General features: G+C 33.5%; 3 protein-coding genes across 4 annotated transcripts; 1 reads left to right on the top strand and 2 right to left on the bottom strand.

Moving 5' to 3' along the window:
• Window positions 1–695: 695 nt before the first annotated feature.
• Window positions 696–6,047, bottom strand: LOC128159764 (uncharacterized). Of its 2 annotated transcripts, none has more exons than XM_052822948.1 (9): window positions 5,986–6,047; window positions 4,603–4,877; window positions 4,410–4,454; window positions 3,851–3,977; window positions 3,117–3,227; window positions 2,712–2,805; window positions 2,107–2,242; window positions 1,542–1,690; window positions 696–1,168 (listed from the first exon to the last, which is right to left on the bottom strand). In XM_052822948.1, exons 2-9 carry the CDS (start codon window positions 4,871–4,873, stop codon window positions 830–832), a joined length of 1,272 nt encoding a protein of 423 aa, XP_052678908.1. In that variant the 5' UTR covers window positions 4,874–4,877; window positions 5,986–6,047; the 3' UTR covers window positions 696–829. The 2 variants fall into 2 exon arrangements, with proteins under 2 accessions (XP_052678908.1, XP_052678909.1); XM_052822949.1 differs by having other exon boundaries at window positions 6,008–6,036.
• Window positions 6,048–6,275: 228 nt separating this feature from the next.
• On the top strand, window positions 6,276–9,098 carry LOC128159712 (18 kDa learning-associated protein of slug-like). Its single transcript, XM_052822896.1, has 3 exons — window positions 6,276–6,504; window positions 6,824–6,868; window positions 8,622–9,098. The coding sequence occupies exons 1-3, from the start codon at window positions 6,357–6,359 to the stop codon at window positions 8,792–8,794; spliced, it is 366 nt and encodes a 121-aa protein (XP_052678856.1). The 5' UTR covers window positions 6,276–6,356; the 3' UTR covers window positions 8,795–9,098.
• Window positions 9,099–9,888: 790 nt separating this feature from the next.
• LOC128159604 (actin-related protein 8-like) lies at window positions 9,889–16,864 on the bottom strand. Its single transcript, XM_052822746.1, has 12 exons — window positions 16,730–16,864; window positions 16,272–16,436; window positions 15,897–16,007; window positions 15,416–15,520; window positions 14,759–14,932; window positions 13,123–13,233; window positions 12,504–12,619; window positions 12,115–12,268; window positions 11,531–11,755; window positions 11,043–11,301; window positions 10,603–10,766; window positions 9,889–10,260 (listed from the first exon to the last, which is right to left on the bottom strand). Exons 1-12 carry the CDS (start codon window positions 16,784–16,786, stop codon window positions 10,117–10,119), a joined length of 1,785 nt encoding a protein of 594 aa, XP_052678706.1. The 5' UTR covers window positions 16,787–16,864; the 3' UTR covers window positions 9,889–10,116.
• Between the last annotated feature and the right edge of the window lie 9,158 nt (window positions 16,865–26,022).

The raw sequence follows: 26,022 nt of genomic DNA on the forward strand, positions 1-26,022 counted from the left end.
GCCGGGATAGGGGTATGCAGTGACCTTGAACCATTTCTAGCCGAATTGAAAGTCATAGCAGGCCTAGATGTAAATTAAAATCAATGTCCATAAGTACTCTCCTTGACCTTATCCTGCCTTTACGGTACTTTACACTGTCACAAAAAATAAGTGCTGTGGGTAAAGAGTATGCAGTGACCTTCCACCAAGTTTCCAGGTCAAAGGTCAAGGCCACAGCAATTTCATTTTGTTTTTCTTTGATATTTTTTCATATTATATATTAATTTAGCTTGATCTCCTGCAGGGCATAAAATTAATATACATGTTTTTGGATATTTTCCATTTTTCACCTTGATCTCCTATTCCAGGAGTCTACAATACTGGGTCTGACAATGCCCTTCCATTGGTCACTACCAACATTGGAGTTACAATGGTCAGAAGGATAGCAGCCTTAAAGCAAGGATACTGGAATATATATTAAACATCTCTTATCATGCAACATAGAGTAAGTCGAAAAAACTTTTAGGGGTTTTAAATTCTTTGACGCCAGATGGATCGTAGACTCTATAATAAACTTTCAAAGATGGTTCAATGTCAGTAGTGACCAATCAGTCTCAAAATAGGTGGTATCTAATACGTTTGATTTCAAAGATCAAATATGTTTTTTTCCCCATCTAACTGTAAAAAAACAGACAGTATGACAGCTAGTCATGAAAAGAACTCTTTTCTTTTTGCCGATTATTCAATCATTGTCAAACACAAGGATCGATACAAAAAATTGATCTTAAAAATCATCTCCCAAAAATCAAACCATAATACTGAACAAAATAACAATATCAACTTTATTTTATCAAGAGTCTTTTGTTGATGTATCGGTTATGATATTTTTCTCCCACTCCTTGTATCCTAATTCTCCATCTGTGGTTCCTCCTTCCTCTGAAGGATTGTATTTAAGTCTATGGCCACCAGCGAACCGTTCCATACACTCCGCCTCTGACTGATTGTCTTTTAGAAGTTTATATTTCGCCAGGAGGAAAGTGTCGGGTAGTGGGGCCTTTATCTGGAAATTTTCTTGCTGATCGTTTTTCGGAAACACAATATCAACTGCAGATCTGTGAAGAAACACCGGCAAATTCTGTACATGTCCTTGCTTGATTCCAAGGTTATGTAGAATTCCTTTTGAAAGTTCCTGTAAATTATATAATTAAGATAATACCAATACCATGTTTAACATGCATTTTTAAGTAGAAGTTTAAAGGAAGAGTCAGTGAAATTCAAAAATAATTCTGAGATAATACATGTTCTATCAGCAAGAAATACATGACTGTATTACATGTACATATGTATAAAATCTGACATAAATAGACATAAATTTATCCAGTGGAGATTATTATTATTTATTTCTGAAAAATGGTATAGTCATGCAATAATACAAATGTATCTAGCTACATTTACACTATGTGTGCATACAATAGATAGGTGAATTATTGGTAGTGAAGAAGTTGACAGCTTTAGTCCTGTACTACAGGGTGAAGAAGTTGACAGCTTTAGTCCTGTACTACCTGTGGCCTGGGTATTCCTGAGGAGGGGATCTGTTTGAGTATTGACATTTTGACCCCCATGACTGACACCGCTCTCCAGAAGTACTCCTGATCCCCCAGAATTGGGGCGAAACTCTCGCTCAGGAATGCAGGAATCACATGATTGGATGCTGAAAGTATCCATTTAACAACTATAGTCCAAGGTGAAATGAAATTATGTACATGTTCAACTGCCGAATTGTAGCTCACTGGAAACTGTTCTGAAGAAGCACTAAAGAGCTGCACTTCCGTCTGTTAGAAAACTGGTATATTTATTATCATAAATATATTCTGATATTATTATTTTATTATTATTCTGGTATATAATTATATTAAGTAGAATTCCTTAAAGTTGCAAGTCAGATCAGATAAATATACTAAGAAAACTGAACACCAGCTGGTGTATACTATTATCTCCCTTTACAACATCTGCATCAATGAAAATATGTGTATTTTGTTGAGACATAAGGGATCAATAAAATTAATTTTTTCACAGCAAAATTAACATGAATATCTTTACCCAAAACAACAAAAGAATTAGCAATACCTGAGGTTACAGAGACCCTAACATGGCTACTCCTGGCTCCGCGCTCTTCATTTTTTGTGATTATCTCCCCTGATAACGATGTGTACATCACATTTCCCCTTTTTCTTGTATTCATACTGGGAGTACAGAAAACTGTCTGTAAGAAACATGTACAAAACATAAATATATATCGGATATAACTTTATGTCACAACATGTTATATGTTGATACATGAAACTTAATGAAAGAAATCTAAGTTTAGTTAGAGAACATTTTTAGCCTGGATCTGTAAATTCAATTAAATTTTCATTTTATGAAAAACATATTTTCACATAAAGGACCCCACATATTTCTGCAAGTTCTCTATGTAATTACTGATCAGAAATTAAAACTCATACTTTTGTGAACATTTATATGGGTTTGTGTTTCTCTTGCTTGTTGCAAGTTTTTTTTAAAATGAATAAATCAACAATATGTACCGTATCTAATTTTTTATTTATCATGCTACACATTAACAGGATTAAGTTTTGCCTCTATTATTTTATAGTCTAAATATGATCACCAAAATGGCAAAAAAAAAATCAAATTTCAACAGATATAACTTTTCCCTGAGATGCTTTGCATACTTGTGGAAGGTATATATCTCTGAACTTTTCCTTGTTGTAGTAAAGCTTCACTTTCTCTGCTGGCAGTTTGTCAGGGACACCGACACACAAAGCACTGTAGAACATGGAAAATAAAACCAAAGACTGAAGGCATAATCCTCCTGCTACATATAAATCATATACTATAAATTTCTTATTTCACGCAAGTACTAAATTCCATGATTCTGCTATTTTGTATGAAATAGAAAGGAAATAGGCAATACTTGCAAACAAAGGTATTTGATATAAATAATTGATTTTGTGATTTTACACGGATATTGATTCCTCAGGTTGAATTAGAAATTTACAGAATTTGGGGAAAAATAAAGAATTCCTTGCCTCACCCCCCTTCCCACCCCCTACAACCCCACAATACCCCTTACTTACTCCCAGTGCTGATAAAGGTACTGGTTGGTGGTTTTAAGACTGTTAAACCTCTTCTGAAGGAACTCTTTATAATCCTCTGACTTGGTTAAAATCAGGACACCACTGCACATTCTAAAAAAAAAGAAGATTTATATCTCATTAGATTGAAGCTTTGGAAATGTTGAATATCATTAATGTGAATATTTTGGCAGGGTAAAGCTTTGGTATTTCTTCATAATAACAACATGTTTGTGAAATGGGTCATTTTTGCCAAAAAAGAATGAACCAAACAAGTTATTCATAGTTTATTGCAGAGCATGCTGCATGTTCTTCTTTTTTAGATCTATACCAGTACTCTTTTTGAAATGATTCTAATGGTGATGAATTTTGTGATACATATCAGTCAATTCAAAACTTCCTCCATGCAATAACCTCCCTGTTTACAAAATCAGTTACTAAACATAAACAATTCATAATTCCAAAGGACACAACTACCCATTAAGATTAAATATTAGTCAATATTGATGGCAATTGGATTCATTATAATCATTAATAAAATGCTAATGGTTAAATTAAGCTAAAGACCTGAATAAATCTGATAATCTTCATCAACACTCTGGATTCACAGTCACATTCCTGAAATTTTCTGTTAATATGAGCAGAGAAATTCAATTGAATTGGTGTTCCTTAAATCTAGTGCCATCCACCTGTCTATTGGTAGAGCCACCTTTCTGACTATTTGTAGAACCACCCACCTGTCTATTGGTAGAGCCACATAGAGCTTGGTACAGAGCAAGCGCTCGGCTAACTCTGGTAAAAGTCCATCCAAGTTTACAACACGGTCAACCAAGTCACAATTCCTTATATTCTTTGGGGGATTATCTATCAAAATGGAAAGTTTCAAATGTACTTTTATTATGAAAATATTTTTACAGATCATGACAGTTGTATAGGTATTAGACAAACACTTTATGATGTCATAATCTGAAAAAATGAAGTCCATACTATGTTCTCAAATAGAATTCTTAAATTTCATCATATTTTTAATGTACCACTATGATCTAAAGAATTTTTTAAGATAAAAAATTTGACAGTAAGGCATAGGTTGATTTTAACCACAAGCAACCTTATAAACATACAGATAAGAATTTGCAATGGTAACTGGTTAAATGCATATTTTTTTAAAATAAAATTTAATGACGAAAACACAGAGTTTTAATTAGTATGGTTTACTGTATATCTTAATATTTTAACATAATTTTGCAGAATAGAATGTTAATGTGATACATATACCGTTATATTGTTTGTACTTACAAGTCATTGGAAATCCTGCTGGCTTGTTGAAGGCAACAATGTGTTCTAAACATAATAAATTTAGGTGTACTGCCATTTGCCACAGTTTTAGAAAAAAAATGTTCAAGTCGTGAGAAGAATATTGAATTCTCCTGATATACACATATTTCATGAGAGAGAGAGAGAGAGAGAGAGAGAGAGAGAGAGAGATTACCATTCTCAAACAATTTGTTCTTCAAGAGATGATTCATCATGTAGAATGGATCACTACTGCTGACAAGATCATTATTGTACTTTATCAGATCCAGTAACACATTGTCCTGTCTTTGCGTTCTTGATTTGTCCTTTACTTCTCCTGTGGTCTCATGAAAATATCTTTTACGTGAAGAAAGGCTCCATATCAAATCCTGTGAGAATTTTGTCTCTCTTTTCTTAATGTGACAACAACCAAAGAGTCTGCATGTTTTTCTACCCAGTGACGCCATAAATCTATGAAAAAAAAATAAAGCTGTTATGATAAACTTAAGTTGACGGATCACTTACATTATAACGAAAATACGTATTTGGTAATGGCTGACTAAACTGTTCTACAGTTACAACTCAAGATCATCTTCGCAAGCCAAAAGTTTCCTCTACGGTCAACATAAACTTGGGGGGGGGGGGGCTTAGTGTTAGTGGACTTAAAACCCTTAGCTTGCAAAGATGACACAAGATATGATATAAAATAAAAGAATCTTATCCTAGTATGCATGTGGGTAAAAAATGTGTATACCGATAGATCTTAACATTTCTTTTGTGTTACGGTACATGTAATACACATTGCTAGATAAAATGTATGCCTGGGAGAAGTTGGCTGGTGTAAACAACTTATCTGAAAAATGTAGCACCTAGTGAATTTAACACTTAGGGAAACTCACCAGCAAGTAAATCAATTTTACTCTTGGTATTAACACAATAAATCGGCCCTTAGTCAACTCAGCCCCAAATTCTTTTAATTACAATGCATGAATAGAATCTCTTAGATAGTTTTATGTATTACATGTTTGCTGAAATACGCAATAAATATCACTCATTATTTTTCTTTAAATACAGTATATGTCTTGCTTACATTTTAAAGTTGACTCAGATTAAATAAATCACATAAATAGTTGGCTGAAGACTGATTTATGTCAGTTTAAATTCTTAAAAGTTGGGTTAAGCACAATCTGATATTATAATTTCAAGATAACTTTAAAAGTATATAAAATATTTTAAATCAAAAAGTTTGATATCGGTACCTTTTAATAACTAAATTGACAGTCTTTGAAATTTTACAATAAAATGATTCTTCAATGAATCTGTTCATCGTCCCCCCTTTGGACACAGACATGTATTCAAGTTATTTGTGTACATGTTTTATCTAGAGCCATTGTCCATTTATCGAGGTGTTGTGAGATTAAATTGGGGCAATGACCATTCATGACAGAAAACTTTTTTTTTTTATTTTATACAGAGAAAAGTGTCATTCTAATTGTCACGCTGTGTATTGAGATTGGATTTGTATCAGAATTTATCGCCATCATCATTACTTCCATGGATATAAAATTATTAGTATTACCTGCTCTGCAATGCTATCAAACCTTGCTCTCTTTTTTTCTTTCAATGTCAATTGAACGCTTGCAGTACGGGCTAATGAACCAAACGATTGATGAACCTGAATATTTAATTATTTATGTACTGTCGTTAAAAGAAAAAGAAAAAATCATTTTATTATTGTACACATTACTTTTAGTATTAATTTACATGCGTATACCTTAAAACGATTCCATTTTCAATAATTTTTATTTTTCTGCTTGAAACCGATTTTAGTTATGTTCTGTAATTATACACATCTTTGAAACGCTTTAGCGGTCTAGATTCTTACTTGTAAACTGACAACACGTGTGTAAAATTTACTGTTGACAATTTCTGTATTTTGAGATCAGTGAAATGGCAAAAAGTATCCGAAGTAAGCGAAAACGGATGTTGAGAAACATAAAGAGAGAACGATATGCTAAAAAGGATCTTGAAAAATTAAAAGAGATGGTGGCTCTAGCGGAAAAAGATAAAGACACCGAAATGAAAGAACTCTACACAGGTAAAAAACAAAACAAAAAACAACCCAAAACCCTGACGATCTGTTGACGGCGAACACACGGTAGTCATTCAAAGAAAAATGTTTTCAGCTTGTCCATCTATTATTATATATCTTTTTTGATATACATATTTCATACATCCTCGTTTTCATCGATAAAACATGTAAAAAGAGGTATTAAGTGTCTTTCTTGGAATTTTTTCCGTATACTAATTTCAGTTGATTTTAACTTATAGGTATGTGTAAACGTATTAAAATTTACATATTGGATCTGAATATGAATTGCATTATAATTGTATGAAATTGTGTTATATAATTTTAGTGACAGAACCCCTTGGAAGTGCAAAGTCAGCTGGTGAACCATCAGGTAAAAATTCATTTAATTTTATTTAAAAGTAATACAGTAAAACACAGTTATAGCGAACACGCTTATAATGAATTGACACTTTCAACGAAGTGATTTTCATTCCCCCATGACTTTATTACATGTTGTAAATTTGACGGATATAATGAATTACGCTTATAACGAAGCAAAATTGATCGTCCCTGGCACTTCGTTAAAAGCTTGTTTTACTGTAGTGGAGAAACAAAGACCTACTGCAATCTCACAAAGAGTACGCGGGGGTGTTAAGGAAGCATATGGGCAATTTGCCGTCTTATTTTGACTGTTGTATTCAAAATCGTGAAATTAAATAATTATTTTGAATAAGATCAAAAACTTAGTATTATCCTTTAAAATAGATGTCAGTGCAATAAAATCGGGTAGTACATCACTGCCACATTGGTGCATTATCACGTGACAACTATAAATAGCTTACGTATATTCCTTAACATAAAATGAGATAGAACAACACTACCCCGCGGTTTCTAAAATAAAATAAACATACCAAGTGAAGGCAAAACATCCCCGTTTAATCAAAACCGCTGCTAGAATCCTATGTATTTCCTTATTAAAAAGTTATTCATCCGGTGTAAAACCTTCCCAACATTTATAAAGTTTGCACGGAAAACGGCAAATTGCATTAAAACAACACACAACATGGGATTCTAGCAGCACTTTTCAATTTAAGCATTGATCAAACTAACGATACGTATAAAATTTCAAGTTCAATATACACGGGGCAGTGTTGTTCTAGTAGGATTTTTATATCGTAAACAACGACAGAGGAAAGCCTGGCCGAGAAATAAAAACAAATTTACATACCTTTTAGCGAATGATTGATGAAACTAACATCTCCCCCAGTATTCTTATGTTCAATTCTCAATAAATCACACCACAATACTTTATTAGAGTTCTTAGATTAGTTATATTTTGAATTTGTTTACAATGCTTTCCGATCAAATTCACACGGCATTCAACTTTTAGTCATGACGTCATCAATGTGTAAATCTACGTAATACAAACTAATTTCTGGCGAAAATTGTCTTCAGTATCTTTTATTTGTTTTTGGTCTACGTTTCGTTGCTTATATATTTGAATATGTACATAATAACTAAGATTTGTGATTTCACGGAATTACATGTAACTCAGATTCCATATGCTTCCTTAACACCCCCGCGTAGTGGTCCTGGAGATGATGGGCACAAATTGCCTGCTACAGTTTATACCATAATTGAATGCATAGTGTCTTATGTTTCACCCCTGCTTATGCTTACTGTCAAAATGACAAGAGATGTCCTGTAGATCTGAGAGTTGTTTGTAATTTGTCTCCAATTACAGTGAAACTTCTCTAAAGGCAGGCTGCCAGACCGGACAAATTGGCCGGTTTACAGGGGGTGCTGGTTTACTGAGGTTCAGTAAAAACTAGCAATTGTCAAGGAATTTATGTCTCTGTGTATATATGGCAGTGATTGTCAGTCAAGTGTCTTCATCTAGCATAGTGTTTTCTCTGTGGCGTCAGTGATCCAAAGTTAAAATTTGGGAGAAATGCCATAGAAACTTTACATCGAGAAGTGGAAAGATTTATTTTTCATTAGCAGTAAAAAACAAAAGCTGTGTCACTCCTTCAGTTAGGTTTTTGTTGTTAGTGTGTAATGTCTTTGTTTTAACAATTACCATACATTTAGGTTTTTGTTGTTTGTGTGTAATGCCTTTGTTTTAACAATTACCATACATTTAGGTTCAGATGGCATGGATGTTGACAAAAAATCCAGAGATCCCAAAACACTCAGAGATGAAAACGGCCACTACCCAGTGTGGATGAACTCACGACGGGTCAAAAAACACAAAAAGAGACTTCAAGGAATGGCTAAGAAAAAGGACAACAAACAAAAGTCCAAAAAGAAGCGATGATTGAAGAAACAATCAATTGTGAATTTGTGATTAATACAGAGATGTTAAAATGAGAGTGAGATTTTAGATGATAGTCTCAGAAGAAATGCTTATAGATTGTTGATCAAGGAAGAGTGATTTTATTACATTGAACTACTATAAAGTCGTGATGACATTATAACTTGTATCATTGAAAACTGTTAAACTTATGTACAGTACTTTATTGAACTATATCACATTTTAGAAGAGTCAGCACAAGCTTAGGTGACTGTCAGTCATGTTTATTATTTTTTGTTGTTGTCAATAAATCAACTCAATTCACATACTTAGTTACCAATGTCAATTATTCCAACTAAGTAACCATCTTTAAAATGTTGCAAATCTGTCTGAGGTCATGATGTCAACAAAGTACATATTAACACGCTTTTTTTATTTCATACACATTACAGCTTTGTATGATCTAACAGAAGACAGATAAGAATATACTTAATGAATGTTAGGTTCATAGGCCTATACTCATTTTAATTTTTGTTTGGTCCATAGCTTTCTTTAAAGAAATGAATTAAGAAGCCCATACTTGATGTAAATGGTTGCTCAATACCATGTCCATGGCTTTTCATGCATTTCAGAAAAGGTCAAGGTAACAGCATATTGAATCATTCCTGTCCACTCATTGCCTTTAAGAAACGAAACGTACCGTCCACTCCTAACCTTTGTTCCTAGAAACTTTAGAACTTGGAACAGTGGGGGGTAAAGAACTAAACAATGTGTTAAATTTATATTAACCTGATCTGAAATCACACGATGGAAGGTCAAGGTCATGTTTGCAATTTCAATCATGAACCAGATTTCATTTATGAGTTTATTTAAACATATATAAGAGTAATCTGTTTGCAGTTTGCAATTACAAAGTAATAACTAAGGATTTCTAGAATTGCAATTCAAGACATGATATTCCTTTCAGAATCCACCATCTACATGTATATGACAATCAAACAAAATGTTTCTATGTACAGGATGCAGTTAAAAAATCCACGTTGTGCACTGCACTTGGAAATTTATCATATATAAAGAATTCATGATTTTCATGGATACTTTTGTGTCTTTCCAACTTTGAGAACTATTTAGTATACCACCAGTCAGCTCCAATAGGTTTTTACCACATGGTGTGATATACATTTCACTAATGAACACATTACAAAGTCTTCCTTCCCTGAACATTCACCATTTTTCATTGTCAATCACTCAATGCAATATTCTCCTTCGAGGCGTATAGGAAGCAGAAAGAAAGCTACATCTCTTGATTTGTGACACTGTTTTAGAAAGGTTGCTGCCCTTCTCTTTCACCACATGAACGGTGCCCTCTCCCTCAGCATGCGGACACTGAATTGCTTCCACTCTCTCTGTGTAATCCACATCTCCTGGGTGGTGTCCAAGCAAGCCAATATGGCTGCTCCTTTCCAGCAAACCATGCGCGGATCCAGATCCTGTGTCATGAAGGAAAAGTGGCATGGTATAAACAAAATATCTAGAAATGCATGTGGTCACAACACTTTTGGTTCACTATCATTCATATTCATTCACATACCGGTAACCAAACCCAATCAATCTTTATGGTGTGCAATCACAAAAATGGTACCTTAAAAATGTTTAATTTGAGATGGAACATTACTTTATAAAAAATCAATAGATAGCTACAGATTGATCCAGTTAGTGGACTTACTAATTAAAACAATAATATATCATAAAAGTATCTTCAACCACTGAGTTCATTGAAGTTATCGATGTCAATACCACTGAGTTCACCATGTTGTTATTCAAGTCTTTACCTTTGGTCTGGTGAGGACGTCCATGGTTTCCAGCATGAGGCGGTACTGAGGAGGCATCCCCACCCACACTCGGTACTGGAGCCACTGCTGGGCCCCCTCCATCATCATCCCACCCCCCACCACCACAATACAGCTGTACATCTTCTTCTTTGTCTCATCATTGTCTGAAATCAGAATTTAAAATATGAGATTTTACAAGACAAGGTTAAACGTTAAAATCTAAGTCAGTCTTTTACTTAGAAAAAGACTACGGTACTTTATTAAACTAGCAAAAGAACATAATGGCTTATAATGCCATCTTATTTTTCTAGTCTACCAGGAATTACATATGATTATTGATAAAAAAAAAAATGAAAGGAAAAATGAAGTAAAATTCATTTCCTATCACAATAGAGTGTGTAAATCCCAAATGTTCACATGTATACAGTATATGCACTGACCACATTTATCAATGCTGTGTAGGATGGCCTGGTCTATCCCCATCAGCTGGACCTCAGAGTCTGCAGACTCCGCCTCTGGCTCCTCCTCCATCTCCATGCCCCGCCCACCTTTCTGATTGTCCGTCACCTGTAGGGACTCTGTGTTGTCGTTTGAGTCATCGTCCATTTGGGGTTGAAAGGTCGAGTCATCAAATTGTCCTATGTTGCTCTCGTTGGCATCTTTGTTATCTGAGTTGTCTTTCTTTTTTGCTAACTTGGTCTAAAAGGAAGGATGCAAAACTAAAATTCAGAATTTTTTAAATACATGAATAAACAATTAAATCGAGATTTATATATCTATTCGAATATACATGTAAAAAGATCATGTAATGCAAAACCATGGCAAACATTATATATCACTGTCGTATAAGCATCAAGGATTGAGTCAAGTTTAAAACTATTCATATTCCATGTCTTACTATAATATGCTAACTTGAGATTGTCATTACCTCCCTTGTGGTCATCTTGAGATAGAACTCATCATGAGGGTCCTCTGGATCTCCCTCACTTCTCTTTTGAACATGTGCCAAGTCTCCATGTAGGGTCAAAAGGTCAGGGATGAAGAAGCTCATGGAGGTGATGATGCCCTCGTCGCCAAGCTTGATGGGATACTTCACTATGTGCTGCTCCGGCTTCTTTATCAAAATGGAGTGCTCTTTTACTCCCCAGTCATCCTAAATCAAAATAAATAACATCATAACAATTAGAACTAATTGGCTGACAACAATTTATATTTGTGTTGAAACAAATAATTTACACAAAGTCACTTTTGGTATGATTCTAGAATAATAAATCTAAAAAAGCCAATTCACTAAGACAAAATATTCAACTTAACAATATTTGCGGCTTTGAAAATATTTGTTGCATATGAAAAATTTAGTATTCATACATTGTATTTCCCATAAAAACCTAATAATTTTGGCCTCTCAAGTGAAAAGTCTATGGAGAGCACTACAATAAATTAGTTTTTATGCCAAAAATAAAAGAACAGAAGAGATTCGCGAGTTTAGTACATGGATAAGTGGGACTGTACCTGATCGAGACTACAGTGGTTCTCCTTCATCTCCTGCAGTAACAGACAATCCACAGTGTTCTGGAGATCCAGCTCTCGTAGATTTATCCCTGACCGCTGGATCACATTGTGGAAACACCTGGTGATGTCACTGCCTCCATAGTCCATCGTCACCCTGATTAAAAAATAGAGAAGAGAGCGAAACAATTACATTGTACATTTATAAATCAAAACAATTTCAAAGTTTGTAAAATCTGTAATACAAGGGTATACTATCTGTATTTCTTCAAAAGACTAGTTTACAATGAATGATTCAAAAATCTTGTCTGGTTCCCTATCTTGTATTTCTTTTCTTAATGTAAGGTTTCCTTGACATGAATCATGGCACACACATTGTTTGGTTCCCTCACCTTGTGTTCCTGTGAGATATTCCATCCTCTACACAACAGACACTGGTTTTCTGGTCCCCAATATCTACAACACAGGCACTGCTTACCCCTGACCCAAAGGACGCACAGACAGACTCCTACAAAAATAAACAGCCGTCAATGTCCACCACCTGTATTGGTATTTGCATAAAAATGCATAATTATAATAAACCTTGTTATTGCAAGCAATAGAACCATTTTAACAAGACCTTGGACTTTCAGTAGGATGTAACTATCTAATTCTTGGGTCAAAACAAGTTAAAATGACGCTGGTTTCAAGCGAAATATACAGCGATTGCGTAGCATTAGCTCAAAAGCCAGACAAATCTTGTTGATTTCAAAGAGCCATGACTGAGTGGCCTACAATGCAATAGACAGACCTACATCACATTGCTGTTTGACACAACTACCCAAAGTCCAAGCTCCTGTTAAAATGGTTCTATTTCATAACATGTGTAAGTAAGGGTGAATGTATTATAAAAATTGTTTCACTAGAGCCAATCACTGTTCCTGTTGAGAACCCATTATTAACATAAGACATGCACAGCTATTGAAGGATGGCACAACAAAATCTTTGGTAAAGTGTTACAGATGTACACACCTGATGTAGGATTGCACTGCCAAAGCCCAGTCTCTCCAGTAACAGGTTGGCCAGCAGCTTTGTGTGTTTGTGGTTAAAGACATCAGGAATCAACAGAATGGCCTTATACATCTGAAAACAGTCATCAGACCATTCATTCAGAAAAAATATCATTGTGTTCTTTGACCTTGAGATCTTGTAAGAATAATACACAAGATAATTGCAAAAGGTAATCAGTCATTGCATGACTTTAAAAATATAATTTGATTTCTTTAAGTGGTCTTGCATTACCTCTGCCTTGCTTTGAGTAAGGTTGTCACAAATCAGTATCTACCGGTATTATATTTTTTCTTTACATATTAGTATCCTGTAGGGACCCTCTTATACGTTCCAGTGTAACTGGTTTTTTTTACCCATAGTGTACCTCTCTGGACACGGTATCAGCTATAGTACGTATTGGTCAGTTCTTTTCTATTGTTCGATTACTTTATTTAAACTGCCGCATTGCAGACCTGGCAGACAGTGGCCACGTTTTCCGCATGACAGGTATGAGCAGCTAAGGTTTTGAGTAGCCCTTTCTCCTATTAGGGGTAAGTTAAACTATTTTATACTTTTGTAATTGAACTACGGCTCAGTCTTTTTATATTACTGTGGAGTTTATATTAAGTATTTTTTGTTACTTTTGATATACTGGTTTTACGAGGTAGAACTGTTAAACATAGGTGCTTGCTCGCGCGTGTTCCTGTGTGGTCACGTGTCGAGTGTGTGTGCTTTATATTGCGATATAAATGCATGATATACTTGTATTTTTGCCGTGTAGTTCGGTGTACTTGTATATTGTCCGTGTAGTACGTAGTATTTGTATATCGCTTTGACGTGGTTTTTCTGTGTTAAGTAGTGTGATACTCTTAACGTTATGCAGTGATCGTATTCGCTGTGGTTTCGTGCTATTGTATGGCGTGCTGTTGTTGCCATAATGTTATATTTTAAGTCCGTGCGACTTAGCCTATGTTTATGTAAGGTATATTAATCATGTAACTCAAAATATGTTTATTGGTATAATTTAATAAGGTCCCTATCCAGTTTCTGGCAGTCCATCGCCGTGGTTATACCTGTCTGCCACTGTCTCACGCCATGCCATATCTACCCACTACTCTTCTACATGCCTGTGACGAAGACTATGGACATCAGAAAACTTAAATATCTTATTGTTTATAATATGTAGATTTGTTTGGTTTTATTTTATATAAAAATTGTAAATATAAAACAAATTCTGTTGTGTTTGACTGAACAGTCACGACGGCTGTCGTGACAAAGGTATATATCAGTGTGTGATATTTCATTGAAATCTTTCATTTAATTGTCTCAGCACTGTAAATTCCTTATTAAATGCGAGGAATTTATATTTACGTAAAATCGCAAGAAGCACCCCTTTCGTATTTTAAAACCTTGCCATTATTTTCGGAGAGTTAGGAACTATAAGAAATATGGATAAATGTTCTGCGTTGGAAATTTTATATTCTCGCAATTTGATACAAAACAGCGGGATTGTGGAATAAAGTACTTGTGTAATATAAGGAATTTACAGTATGTGACCTCAAAATTAAAATCGTCTCACTGATTGACATTTACTTGGAGTGATTCCTGTGTTTTTTACCTTGAGATCTTTGAGTGGTATGTCCAGGTGTTTCTGTATGGCGGTGGCCCAGATGGTTTCTATATCGGCTAACACGGCTGTCACTGTCCCCCCAGGCCCAGGGTGGATGTTAAGCCTGCCCCGCCTCATTGGCCAGTGGAGGTCGTAATTGTCTGTGGGCTTTACATACAAAGCCTGAAAATAAATATTAATTTGTGAAACCAACACAAATTGTATAATAAATGCATCGATGTAAATGCAAAATCTGATAAAAATTAACTTAAGCAAATAGCACATAGTTATATTATACACTACTGGTGTGCAACCAGTTCTCGCCAGTACCATTTCTCGCCAGTAACGTCATTTTATCAACACATAAAATTATAGACGAAAAATGAAGTCACAACGTACTGGTGAGAAATGGTACTCGGCGAGAACTGGTCGCACCCCAGTATATGTTTTTCAAAATAATAGTTTTCAAGCTCAAATGTCATTTGAAGTTATCCAGCTGATATGCTAGTTCATGTACATGTGTATTGTAAATGACAGATAAATTCATCCAAACAAATTCAATTGGAATGTACATAATTTTTAGCAGACAATATATATCTATTTTTATTATTATGACAGTTCCCACTGTACCAACATATGCCACATCTACATCTGATTTGCTCTGACCTCTTGACCCACAATAATGGCTGGCTGGTTCTCTGTCTTTGTCCAGGTCTGTTGACAAATGACCTCTGTTCTCTGACCTTTCACCCCATGATTAAAATTGTACAACTACAAAAGAAATACTGATAATTTTCATCTTAACTCATTAGAAATTCATGTTCCAACTACATACATTATTGTACAAATTTTGATGTTTTCCCAATAAGTGTTAAGGTTTTATTTGTTCTAACTTGTTTTTGAAGCAATTATGTAAATAGTGTAAAACATTGCAATAAAAATGAATTCATTTTTTTATAGCTTACTATGGCATTGCTCAATCTCACTAGTGATATCCTAAACAATTTACAGGAGTGTATTCATTACATCTGAAACTGCGAGCATTAGTTTACAATACTGATTTTTGAATGAGTTTGTGCCTCATCATACACCGCTAATGTCCTTTATTTATCCTAGTTACATCAGTTTACGTGAGGTCTGAGCAGACCTGTTTATAGGATGAGGTCTGCCTGTATTCTCCGGTGGAGGTTGGCCTGGTAGATACAGTATCCTCGGCCTGTTTGAGTCCAGCCTTAAACTGCTGCTTGGCTTCTGAATGCTGGATGAACAGAAAACGCCTGACTTTAAAACCTCATATCTTATTTCATGAAGCTGGCCAATTATTTCAGCAAAGTATCAAGCAGGAAATAAATTTTTGGTAATTGCACTTTCATTTCCAATTTTTTGAAAAGATCTACACAAAGAGACAAATTCACTTCGTTATCTTCATCAATTTACCCAGAAAATTTACAATACATAACAATATTTATATTAGAACAGTGTCATAACAATATCACCTCCATACAATGTGCTTGAAACTTACAACACACTCTGGTCTGAGAATGAGTGAGGTTGAGTTCTTTGTTCGTGAGATCCGCTTCCTAGCCACGCATTGAGGTATCGTTACTGGGAGAGGGTCTGATGCTCTGCCAACCCGGAGATTTAGAGACCCAGGGTGTATGATGACTATGGTTGAAGTCTGGACTGGCTGGAATAAATTTACAGATAATTAATGCAAAGTTTCAGTTGTATACCTATACCTGTATACTGCTATACAAACTCGTTCATTTTAAACAATTAGACTTGAAACAAAACTTAAGTTAGAAAAGAAACCAAGGAAATTGAGAAAAGCACTAATCTGAACAAACCGACTCTGTCTTCTTTATATCAGTCTAACATATCACTGACACACCAGAACTGAAATCAGTTTAGTCTCCACGAATATTACCATTTATTTTAGTATGTATTTTCACTAATGCAGAGCACATGGAAATGTCTTACCTCTGTAATAGGCTCTGGATTTTGAATGAACAATCTCTTTTGTGCGTTAGTGGGCATTTTAGAGATCTAAACAACATGGACAACAACAAAATAGTCAATCGGACAGGAACATGGCATTCTACTTTCGATATAAAATTGAAAGTACGCTGTATTGATATTAACTCGTTCACTCGATATTCGACTGTTATACAACTTGAAATTCGCTAAATAGTCCTGTTTATTTTATGTCCGAATAAATCTTTCATGTTTTACAATCGATTTTATAATTAGATTTCAATGGCACAGGAACGCAATGTTAGATTCAACCACGGACACTGGAAGAATTTTTATGTACTATAGGCCCTAAATTATACCGGCTGTATGTGCATGTTTCTTTTTCAGGCACATCCAATATATTTATATTAATTAACTTTTATTGCCCGTGCGTTTAGCCTATTTTATTGTCAGGCACGAAGCACATGGCCGCTCTCGTTTGAAGATTTAAAAATTGTTTGAAATGTCAAATAAATTAATAAACTTAATATTTAATTACAAAACTTTTGCGTGAATAGTCCATGCTTATTTAAAAATCAACAACACTTATCCATTTGAATTATACTCTGTCCCGAGTTTTTGCCTCCACCACTTTTTGCTTGATATTTTGATAATCATAAATACCTTTGTGCCGAAACTACGTTTATCCACAAATATGAAAAATGTCCAGATAATCTGTTTTCAAACGCCCCTCTACCGCTTCAGGTTTCAATACACATGCATCCAAAAATAGAAAGTCTACGGGGATTTTGCATTGCATCAGCCATTAAGAAGCCCGGATGATAACGTTGAAAAATTGCGTGAGGTATCCCGAGTACTTCCGAATGGAGAAAAGACGTAAACATTTTCCATTATAAATATCTGCAAAAAATTTGTTTTCGTTCCTGAGAACTTTTATGACTGAAAAATGATAATTGTTCAATGAAGATATCTTGGCTATATTCCTTCCCTTTTATCGATTTCAACTGCATTTCTTTCACAGGTATGTGTATTTTTATCATGCAGTAAAAATCATCAAAAATTGATGAAAGCAATAACTTGGGACAGACTATAGTATATTGCTGAAGACTTGTTGCCTCCTTATCACTTTGGCGCTCAACACCTTGTCGCTTTTGTGTTTATAATACATCAATTCATCTGTAAATTCTATATTCTAAACTGCACGGACTGACCATAGACTTCAACGTAGCTGTAGTCACCATGGTAACCTTCACATATATGGAAAACTGGCTCTTCCTTCTGTGTAAAGTTCTAATTGAAAATATTAATTATCAACGTATCTTAACTCATTTTTATCGATTATTAATTATAGGATTCAAAGATAGACGTAAATACTTAAACAGTACATTGCTTTTGTTGGTGATTCAGTCGGGCTATGAACGTACATGTAACTACTGTATGTATATGTATCATTGCAGAAAAAAATATAACCTCTAACGCGGGTAATGTATTTTTTCTGCATATGCTAGCTTAATTACTTAAGACCCACATGAAGCACAAAAGAAAACATTTTATGGTTTATACAGGTTTGTACATGCAATATGTAAAAATTGCGAGTTTTGAAGATTTAAAAAACCTATAACCTCCGTCAGCAGATTATATGTATAAAAATTTTTTTGCAATGATCGCTTACTTCACAATCAGCATGGAACACTTAAAGAAAATTTTTAAATCTTTGTTGTACATGTATTTACTCCCCTCTTCTAATTTTTCATAAATTATGAAGCGAGTATAAAAGAAGAACCTCCAAATATGAAAATTCCTACAAGTATTTGAAAGTCTTCCGTTAGTCCGTAAATTCCGTGTTCTCAGTAAATATAGCTAAAAGTTTTCACCCATCACAAAGTAACACACGCATATATGCGTATAATAAACATTTGAAAAAGAATAAAACAAAGCATCATTTAACAATATTACCATTTTTTATCATATATAATTGAAAAAAAAACCAACATTTTTTATAGAATGAACAACAATCGACATTTTAAAGAAATAAAGGGAAAATACTCAGTGGATGTTTATATATTTCAATAAATACAGTTTGTTCAAGACAGTTTCCCGCGTGAATATTGAAACTGACAGTAAAGGTAAAAAGGGATAGTTTGCCCTTGCCATGCCGCAAATACCATACAACAATATTATTATAAATAGTGCCCGTTCAGGAGGGTAAGTGTTGAAATTTCAACTCTTACCCTCCTAAAAGGGCACTATTTATTTTATTATACTGAATGTCTTAATGTTAAAGAAATCTTTACTACTTATATATATGAATGACGTGAATTCTTTGGCGAACCGTACGCGCATAGTTTACGCGCATGTACCAATTCGTTGCGTTACCCGTTGCTAAGTGTGTTGCTAACTCTGAGGGTAATAGAACGGATTATAAACTGCGTACAAACCAATCAGATTTCAGTATTTAATATGAGAGTATAATAAACTATATTGTACATGTATTAATCAGTATTATTCAGGGATACATTTTCCGTTCAATCTGATATCGTTTCGAACACATAACTAAGGTTGTTCCAAGATGGCAACACCTGTACATTCTTCACTGATCGGTTTAAAAATGTATTTCCCTATCATTTGATTTTTCACAATGGCCAATAATCAATGGTGATAGATAATGAGTAAGAAAACACATTTATCAAGAGATATTCAAAAATAATATGGTGCGCAGTGAAGTATGTGATCGGCTTAAAAAGATCTCATTTCATTGAATAGATTAACCTTTTGCTATCTGTACATTTTGCATAATTTCAAAAGTGTTGAAATTTTATGTCATCAAATAAGATAACTCTATGAGTCAGAACTTGGCATAAGTCTTTCTTTGTCACTGCGCCTATAAAAATAAATTCTGACCAGGGTCCATCTTACGTTTATACAAAGAAAAGTCACATCAACCGCCGATTGTAAATTACTATAAGTAGTATAAAATAGTTTTGAATGACTTTGCCTAACATCCTGAGTACAGTTAGATGTATACTCTCTGTCCCTCATATACATGTTCAAATCCACGAATTTAAAGATCTTTTCAAAGAATTGACTATATTGCATATAAGTACCTTAATAAAAACAAAGTATTCATGAATAAATTCCTACACAATGAGTTGATACAATTTGCATTCATGAAAAGGATGCTTCAGTAATAATCTATTATATTTCACACCACAAGCAAAGGGTTCATTTTCATTGCAGGGATAAGGGAACAATTTAAACGCCATCTAAAATTGAAACAGAAGTGGATAAACTTTGATATTACAAAGAGTGGAGTAATCGAAAAACATACAGAAAAGTTTATTCAAATCAATGCACTTCAGTGCGGGCGAAAATTTTGCTTGGCTTCCCTTTGAAGCCTTTGGTTGGGATTTTGGCGATAATACCATAGGGGTCTACAACTTGACTCGCTAAAGCCCTGACTCGTTCGCCTGTGTGTAGCGGGACCCTCGAGGTGGATTGCGTTGTCTGGGGACGCTTAGTTGTTGGTATAAGCTCCAACACGCACTTGTCTGGCCGCGGACTGATTTCTACCCGATCCACAGAGAATGGGGTCCCACGACTCGTCAGAATGCAGTAAACAAGCTTATTGATGCCTATTAGCCCACGTTTGCAAAATACCGCCATTGTAACACCTCTCAATGAGGTGTAGACTCTCTTGTGGCATGTCTTTGAACTCGAAAATTTGGTACACACATTATTGAAAAAGTACTCAAGTTGTAAGAACTAGAATTCCAACTTTCCACTTCAAAAGATGAAACAAAATTTTGATCCTCGTGCTGTAATGTAAGAGTACACTACGTTATCGATAAATATCTATTTTAGGTCATTGAATAGTGGCATAGTTAAGCAGTTCTTAAGATTGCTTTGACTTTTGGTGACATATGTCATATTTAGAATGTTAGTATTGATATTAAAAAATGCCATGCGTGTGTTGAAGAGATTCATGTGAAAGTGTTCTTGCAAAAAGATTTTAATAAAACTACTTGCATCATCATCAAAATCAACATATATATCAAATTAACACTCCAGTTCACTATTCTATTTGACTTTTAGAAATTATTTGTAAAGAATTAAAACAAAATGTATCCATATGGTTAATTATACATGAAATACGATGAAGCTCCAAGATGAAAAATAACTTGTAACAAAATGTTTTATTCTTTAAAAACTTTTACCTGTACCCTCTATAGTGCAATTAAAAATAAAGTTATTGTTTTTAGTTTGTAATGTCATGAATCTATCTTATATTTTGAAACAAATTCAAGTTTTTTAAATTTAGAAATAGAAATAATAATTGTTTATTTTAATTTAAAAAAAGCCACATGACCTTTGCGCCTTTGCAAATATTATATTAAAAACTTTCAAATATAAATATTTTTGCTGCACATTTTTTTTTAAAAACAAAGTAATATTTAAAATTATTCGAAAAACATATGGAGGTAAACAGATTGTAAAATGTCTTGTTTAAATATTTTTTAAATTAATTATAATGCTAAAGAATTATTTTTTAAAAAATTCTTATTTTATATTAGATGAAGAATTCCAAACCTTTTTGTGTTTAATTTATGCACAATTTTACTTAAAAAATATCATTAATCGATGTTATCAAATTAAATCTTATTGTTTTTTTTGTTTTTTGCCATTACTATATTAAGTGTAATTAAATCAATGCATGGCAAATGTTTGAACAGAAAAAATTCTATCAGGAGAAAGAGTAAAATCTTTTTTCTTGTTTAGATAAAATGTATAAAATGTCATGATTTTAAAATAAAAATTATAATGACTATGCTTTGTTTTTGAATTGATAGGTTTTCCTTGGATATTTAAAAAAAAAAATAATATTTATACTTTTTGATTTATTGTTTCCATGGACTCAGGTAGATTTTCAATATTTTAGCCATTGTTTTAGCCAAAAGTTACCTTTGATTATAAAGATTTTTTTCACACGCTTTTCATGAAAGTGAGGGAAAACCACCGACACAATATGTCAGAAAAAAGCTAAACTGGACTCTTTGTATTAAAAGGATTCAGAAAAATTGATCCGAAATGTTGACAGCCGAAGAAGCAACATAAATGTTTATCAGCTGCGATCTTTCCATGTTTTTGCAAAGTCTTCCGCTGCTGATGTATGCAAATGACTTAGTTTGACGAGGCCTGATAGTAAATTCTGGTGTTTGAACAATTAGCGGCAAATATCAACATTTTTTCCCAAAACACACGAATTTACGGGTCAGTTTTAATGGAAAAAATATATCGGCGGATAAGACGGCGATTTTCTATGTTTTGTTTCGGATCTATGTTAAATGAGATTTCGGATTTAGTTACGTCATCACTTTGACCAATCCGGATTATAGGATTAGTACTTTGATCCCGACCAGAATGCCGACGATACAAATAAATAATTTAACCATGAACATGACTTCTGTAACGAGCACTTTGGCGCCATCAGGCACTCTACGGGGAGGAAAAGTACTTATAAGTTGAGTGCATTTTAGAAGAAAAGTTTCATTTTTCTTGTTATTTTGTAATCTAACTACATTTTGCAGAGATGCACCGGAGTAAAGCAATTGTTCCTGCATTTTGGTTTTTAAATCTGTGTGAAATCTGCGCGCTGGAGAGTTGGTTATATAGGAAACGTTCATGCGTAGTTGCAAAACAGAAACTATGCTCAGAATATGAGAAAAAAAGATTTTATATATGAGTAGAAAAACATATTTATAAAACCTAATTAAAGATTTTATTTAGGAATTGATTATCTGTTGAATATCAAATGAAAATTTGTTTACGCATATAATAAAACCATAAAACAATTACATTGATTAAAAGAATTTATTTATTAAGCAAAACACGTTCAGATTTATCAACTTACTAAACGACACGATTTGATACGAATACAATTTTTTTAAAATAAAGAATAATTGTGTTAATGACAATTCTGTACTATTTTCCAACTGCTTTTTTATATCAACAAATTATTTTGAAATAAATAATTTTTTCTGCGATATCGAATAAAACTGAGAAATAGACTGCATTGGATCTTGCCGTTATAGTCTAACCTAATCACTGAACTATTACACACAATTGAATCCTCCAAAAAATTTCGCAGTAATTGCCCGTCAAAAAAATAGACCAACTTCCCACGTAATGGTTTTCTTTTAACATGAATGTTTCAATTATGCTGATAGGATGGCAATAATTATTGAAACACTTAACATGTATTTGAACGAAGAAATTTGTGAATTTAAATCATACTGTTAATTAATGTGTACAACAGGTGAAATGTACGACCTTAACTTTTAGAAGATTTTGGAATCCTTGGTGTAATGACAAAAAGGCACAGAAAATGTTTTCCTTTCTTTCTTTTTTTTTCCGTGATTGTTTTTTAAGTTTGTTTTGTATTATATTCTCCCACTGTGACTATAAACAATCACCCCAATGTAAACTCAGCAAAACAATTACAGGAAAAAAATGTTTTACAAAAATATGTACTTTAAAGTCTGAGAATTATTTAAAAATGAAAATCACTGTAATATATGTGTTGACTTCTTAAAGAGTTTATATCAAATTCTTATAGCAGAATAACATATAAATTAACCAATTGGAATAAAGTAAAAATCTATTGTTCAGGTTGATCAACATTCAATTTAGTCAAGGTTTAATTAACCTTCTCCTAGGATTTCGTTCACAGTGATTTTGAAAACGGGTACATGTATTTAACCCCCACCCCTTAAAAAAAGGCATGGTCAATCTATACCAGCAACAAAATAAACACAAAGCACCATAACTATATAAAAAACTTAACTCAAGATCCAGATACATTTATATGCTTCTAGAGCGCACGGGAAATGAACTTGAGAAAATGCATTTTCAAAGAGTTTTATAAGCTTGAGACTATGATTACCCACCCTCCCCTTCACCCTGAAAAAAATTTCTGAGGATCTGATAATAAATAACAACCAAAAGTTCTAAGCTAGATTATCAAGGGCATCTGTAAATAAGGGTAACAAGGTGTATCCATATATGGTATAAAAATTAAAGGACGGCTATATGGAATTGATTAGAAATTATTAGAGTTTAGATGGTAGAGTTTTTCAACTTGCACTTTTGGGTTTTCAAGATCAATACTGCAAGGTTTGATTTTTAATTGCAATGCACCAAATGTGACGGGGTACACGTGGTTAAATGATGCTGAGTAAATGCAACGTCTTTCTTCGTTGGTGAATAAAAATGAATACATGTAACTACATGTGTTTGTAGATATTGACTTGTGTAGTAATAGATAATAGAAGGAAAACACTTTATTTGTTTGATAATCTAAATAGAGTTATCTCAAAAAACGAAAAGAGGAAAACAGAATTAGAACAGGACCCCCTGACTCTCCTCCCCCTTAAAAGAAGACGACCTTCTTAAAAACTATCAAACAGACAAACAAGCAACACAAAACAAATGATTTAAACAGACCAAATGTTCATGTAGTTTATCAATGATGTTAATACATGTAACATTCATACTATAGTTTAGTTCCAAGTATACATAGCTTTGCAAGTGTCTTTACATTATATAGATAGAATCTTTTATTTGATCGATTCGTAGATCAGCTTATTCGGCTTCATAGAAAGTCTACATATTCATGAATTGACTGAATGAAATTGACAGTTTTATTATCGCCCCTTTCGTCCTTATTGTCAGCGGGCGAATTTTAGAATGGACGAATTCCTATGTCTCAAACTATCTTTATTTTCATCTTTGTCTGGGCGAATTCAAGATGGGACGAAACCGTTTGCAAGTGAAAAAGGGCGAAAATAACACGGGGCGAAAATAATCACGCATACAGAACGTTAATATTATAATAGCAAAAGCACACAAAAAGCTTAATCAAATGAAAAGACTCAAATATGATTTAAACAGCAAATCACACTCTCATAGTTACATATCCTTTATCAAACCACATTTGGAATAATATAAGGTTTGGGGAGGGTGTTCATTCGGGGACTCAGAAAAACCGGAACAAGTACACTTACGAGTATTTGCTGCAAGAATAGTGACCGGTTTACCAATATTTGCCACTAAAGACATAAATATTTTTTCTAGACTAATATATTGAAAACAAGATGAAAACAATTTGTTAAGAATTTTGCATTCGTTTCAATACGAATCAAATTTCACGAGTTTAACAATATTAAAATAAAAAATTAAACCATCACCTTAATAATTATTCTATGTCCATTCCTAGCAAAAACACGATGGTGCTTGGCGGACAGAGAAAGCAAAAAAAAAAAACCAACCAAACAAACAAAAACAAACAAACAACCCCCCCCCCCCCAAAAAAAAAAAACCAAACAAACAAAAAAAACAACCAAAAAACAAAAAAAAAAAACAAAACAAAATTGCCAATAATGCTTTATAACGAATGTCTCATTAATCGAACATTTCCCGGCAAATCTCTTTTATAGAATAAACACGATTGTCAGAGAATAAAAAAAAATAATAACGGAGACTACCGAAACTAAATACGTATTAATTACGAAATAAAGGACTAAGAAACCGTTTTTTTAAAAATGACAGAATTAAACAACTTTTTAAATGACATTTATCAAAATAAATTTAATTTCTTTTGTCATGTGATAAATGAAAAAAAAATGCAAATCAATTCTTTTAAATTTTCAAAAAATAAGTCAAAGGAATTTTGAAATCTTTTGCATAATTGTTTTGTACGTGAACCCGTATATGTACTGTACAATACTTGTATTGATTTGAATTTTGATTAAGAGACAAAGAAAAGGGGAGCAAAAGGACATGTTGTACAAGTAGATATAAAATTCAATTTTAAATAGTTGGATTTGGAATTTTCTTCCGCTCCCAAGGAAATTTTTTTTTATCATATTTCAGTCGTGATTTCCACTCGTAACAATATATATTTTTTTTAAAAATCCCGTCCTACACATGGAATGAATTGCACATTCACCATTGTTTTTAAAGACAGATAGATGGTCGATCGTTGTTATTTTAAGACTGTATTGATCTCCTTAGAAACAAGAGTTCTGTATAAGGACAAAAGAAACAATTCGAATTTTAAAGCTTAAGGATTAGAATTTTCATATTACCACAAAATTTTAAGGTAGATCTGAGCGGTAAATTATTGACGTCCAGCCTCCTTTATCAAAAGAACTACAATTAGTGGATAGAATGACCCAGTCCAAAGTACGTAAAAAATTCGTAATTGTTCTGCTCTAATATGAGTCTTTCAATTATTACGATAT

This window comes from Crassostrea angulata, chromosome 8, assembly GCF_025612915.1.
Source record: "Crassostrea angulata isolate pt1a10 chromosome 8, ASM2561291v2, whole genome shotgun sequence".
In the NCBI taxonomy this organism is placed as follows: domain Eukaryota; kingdom Metazoa; phylum Mollusca; class Bivalvia; order Ostreida; family Ostreidae; genus Magallana; species Magallana angulata.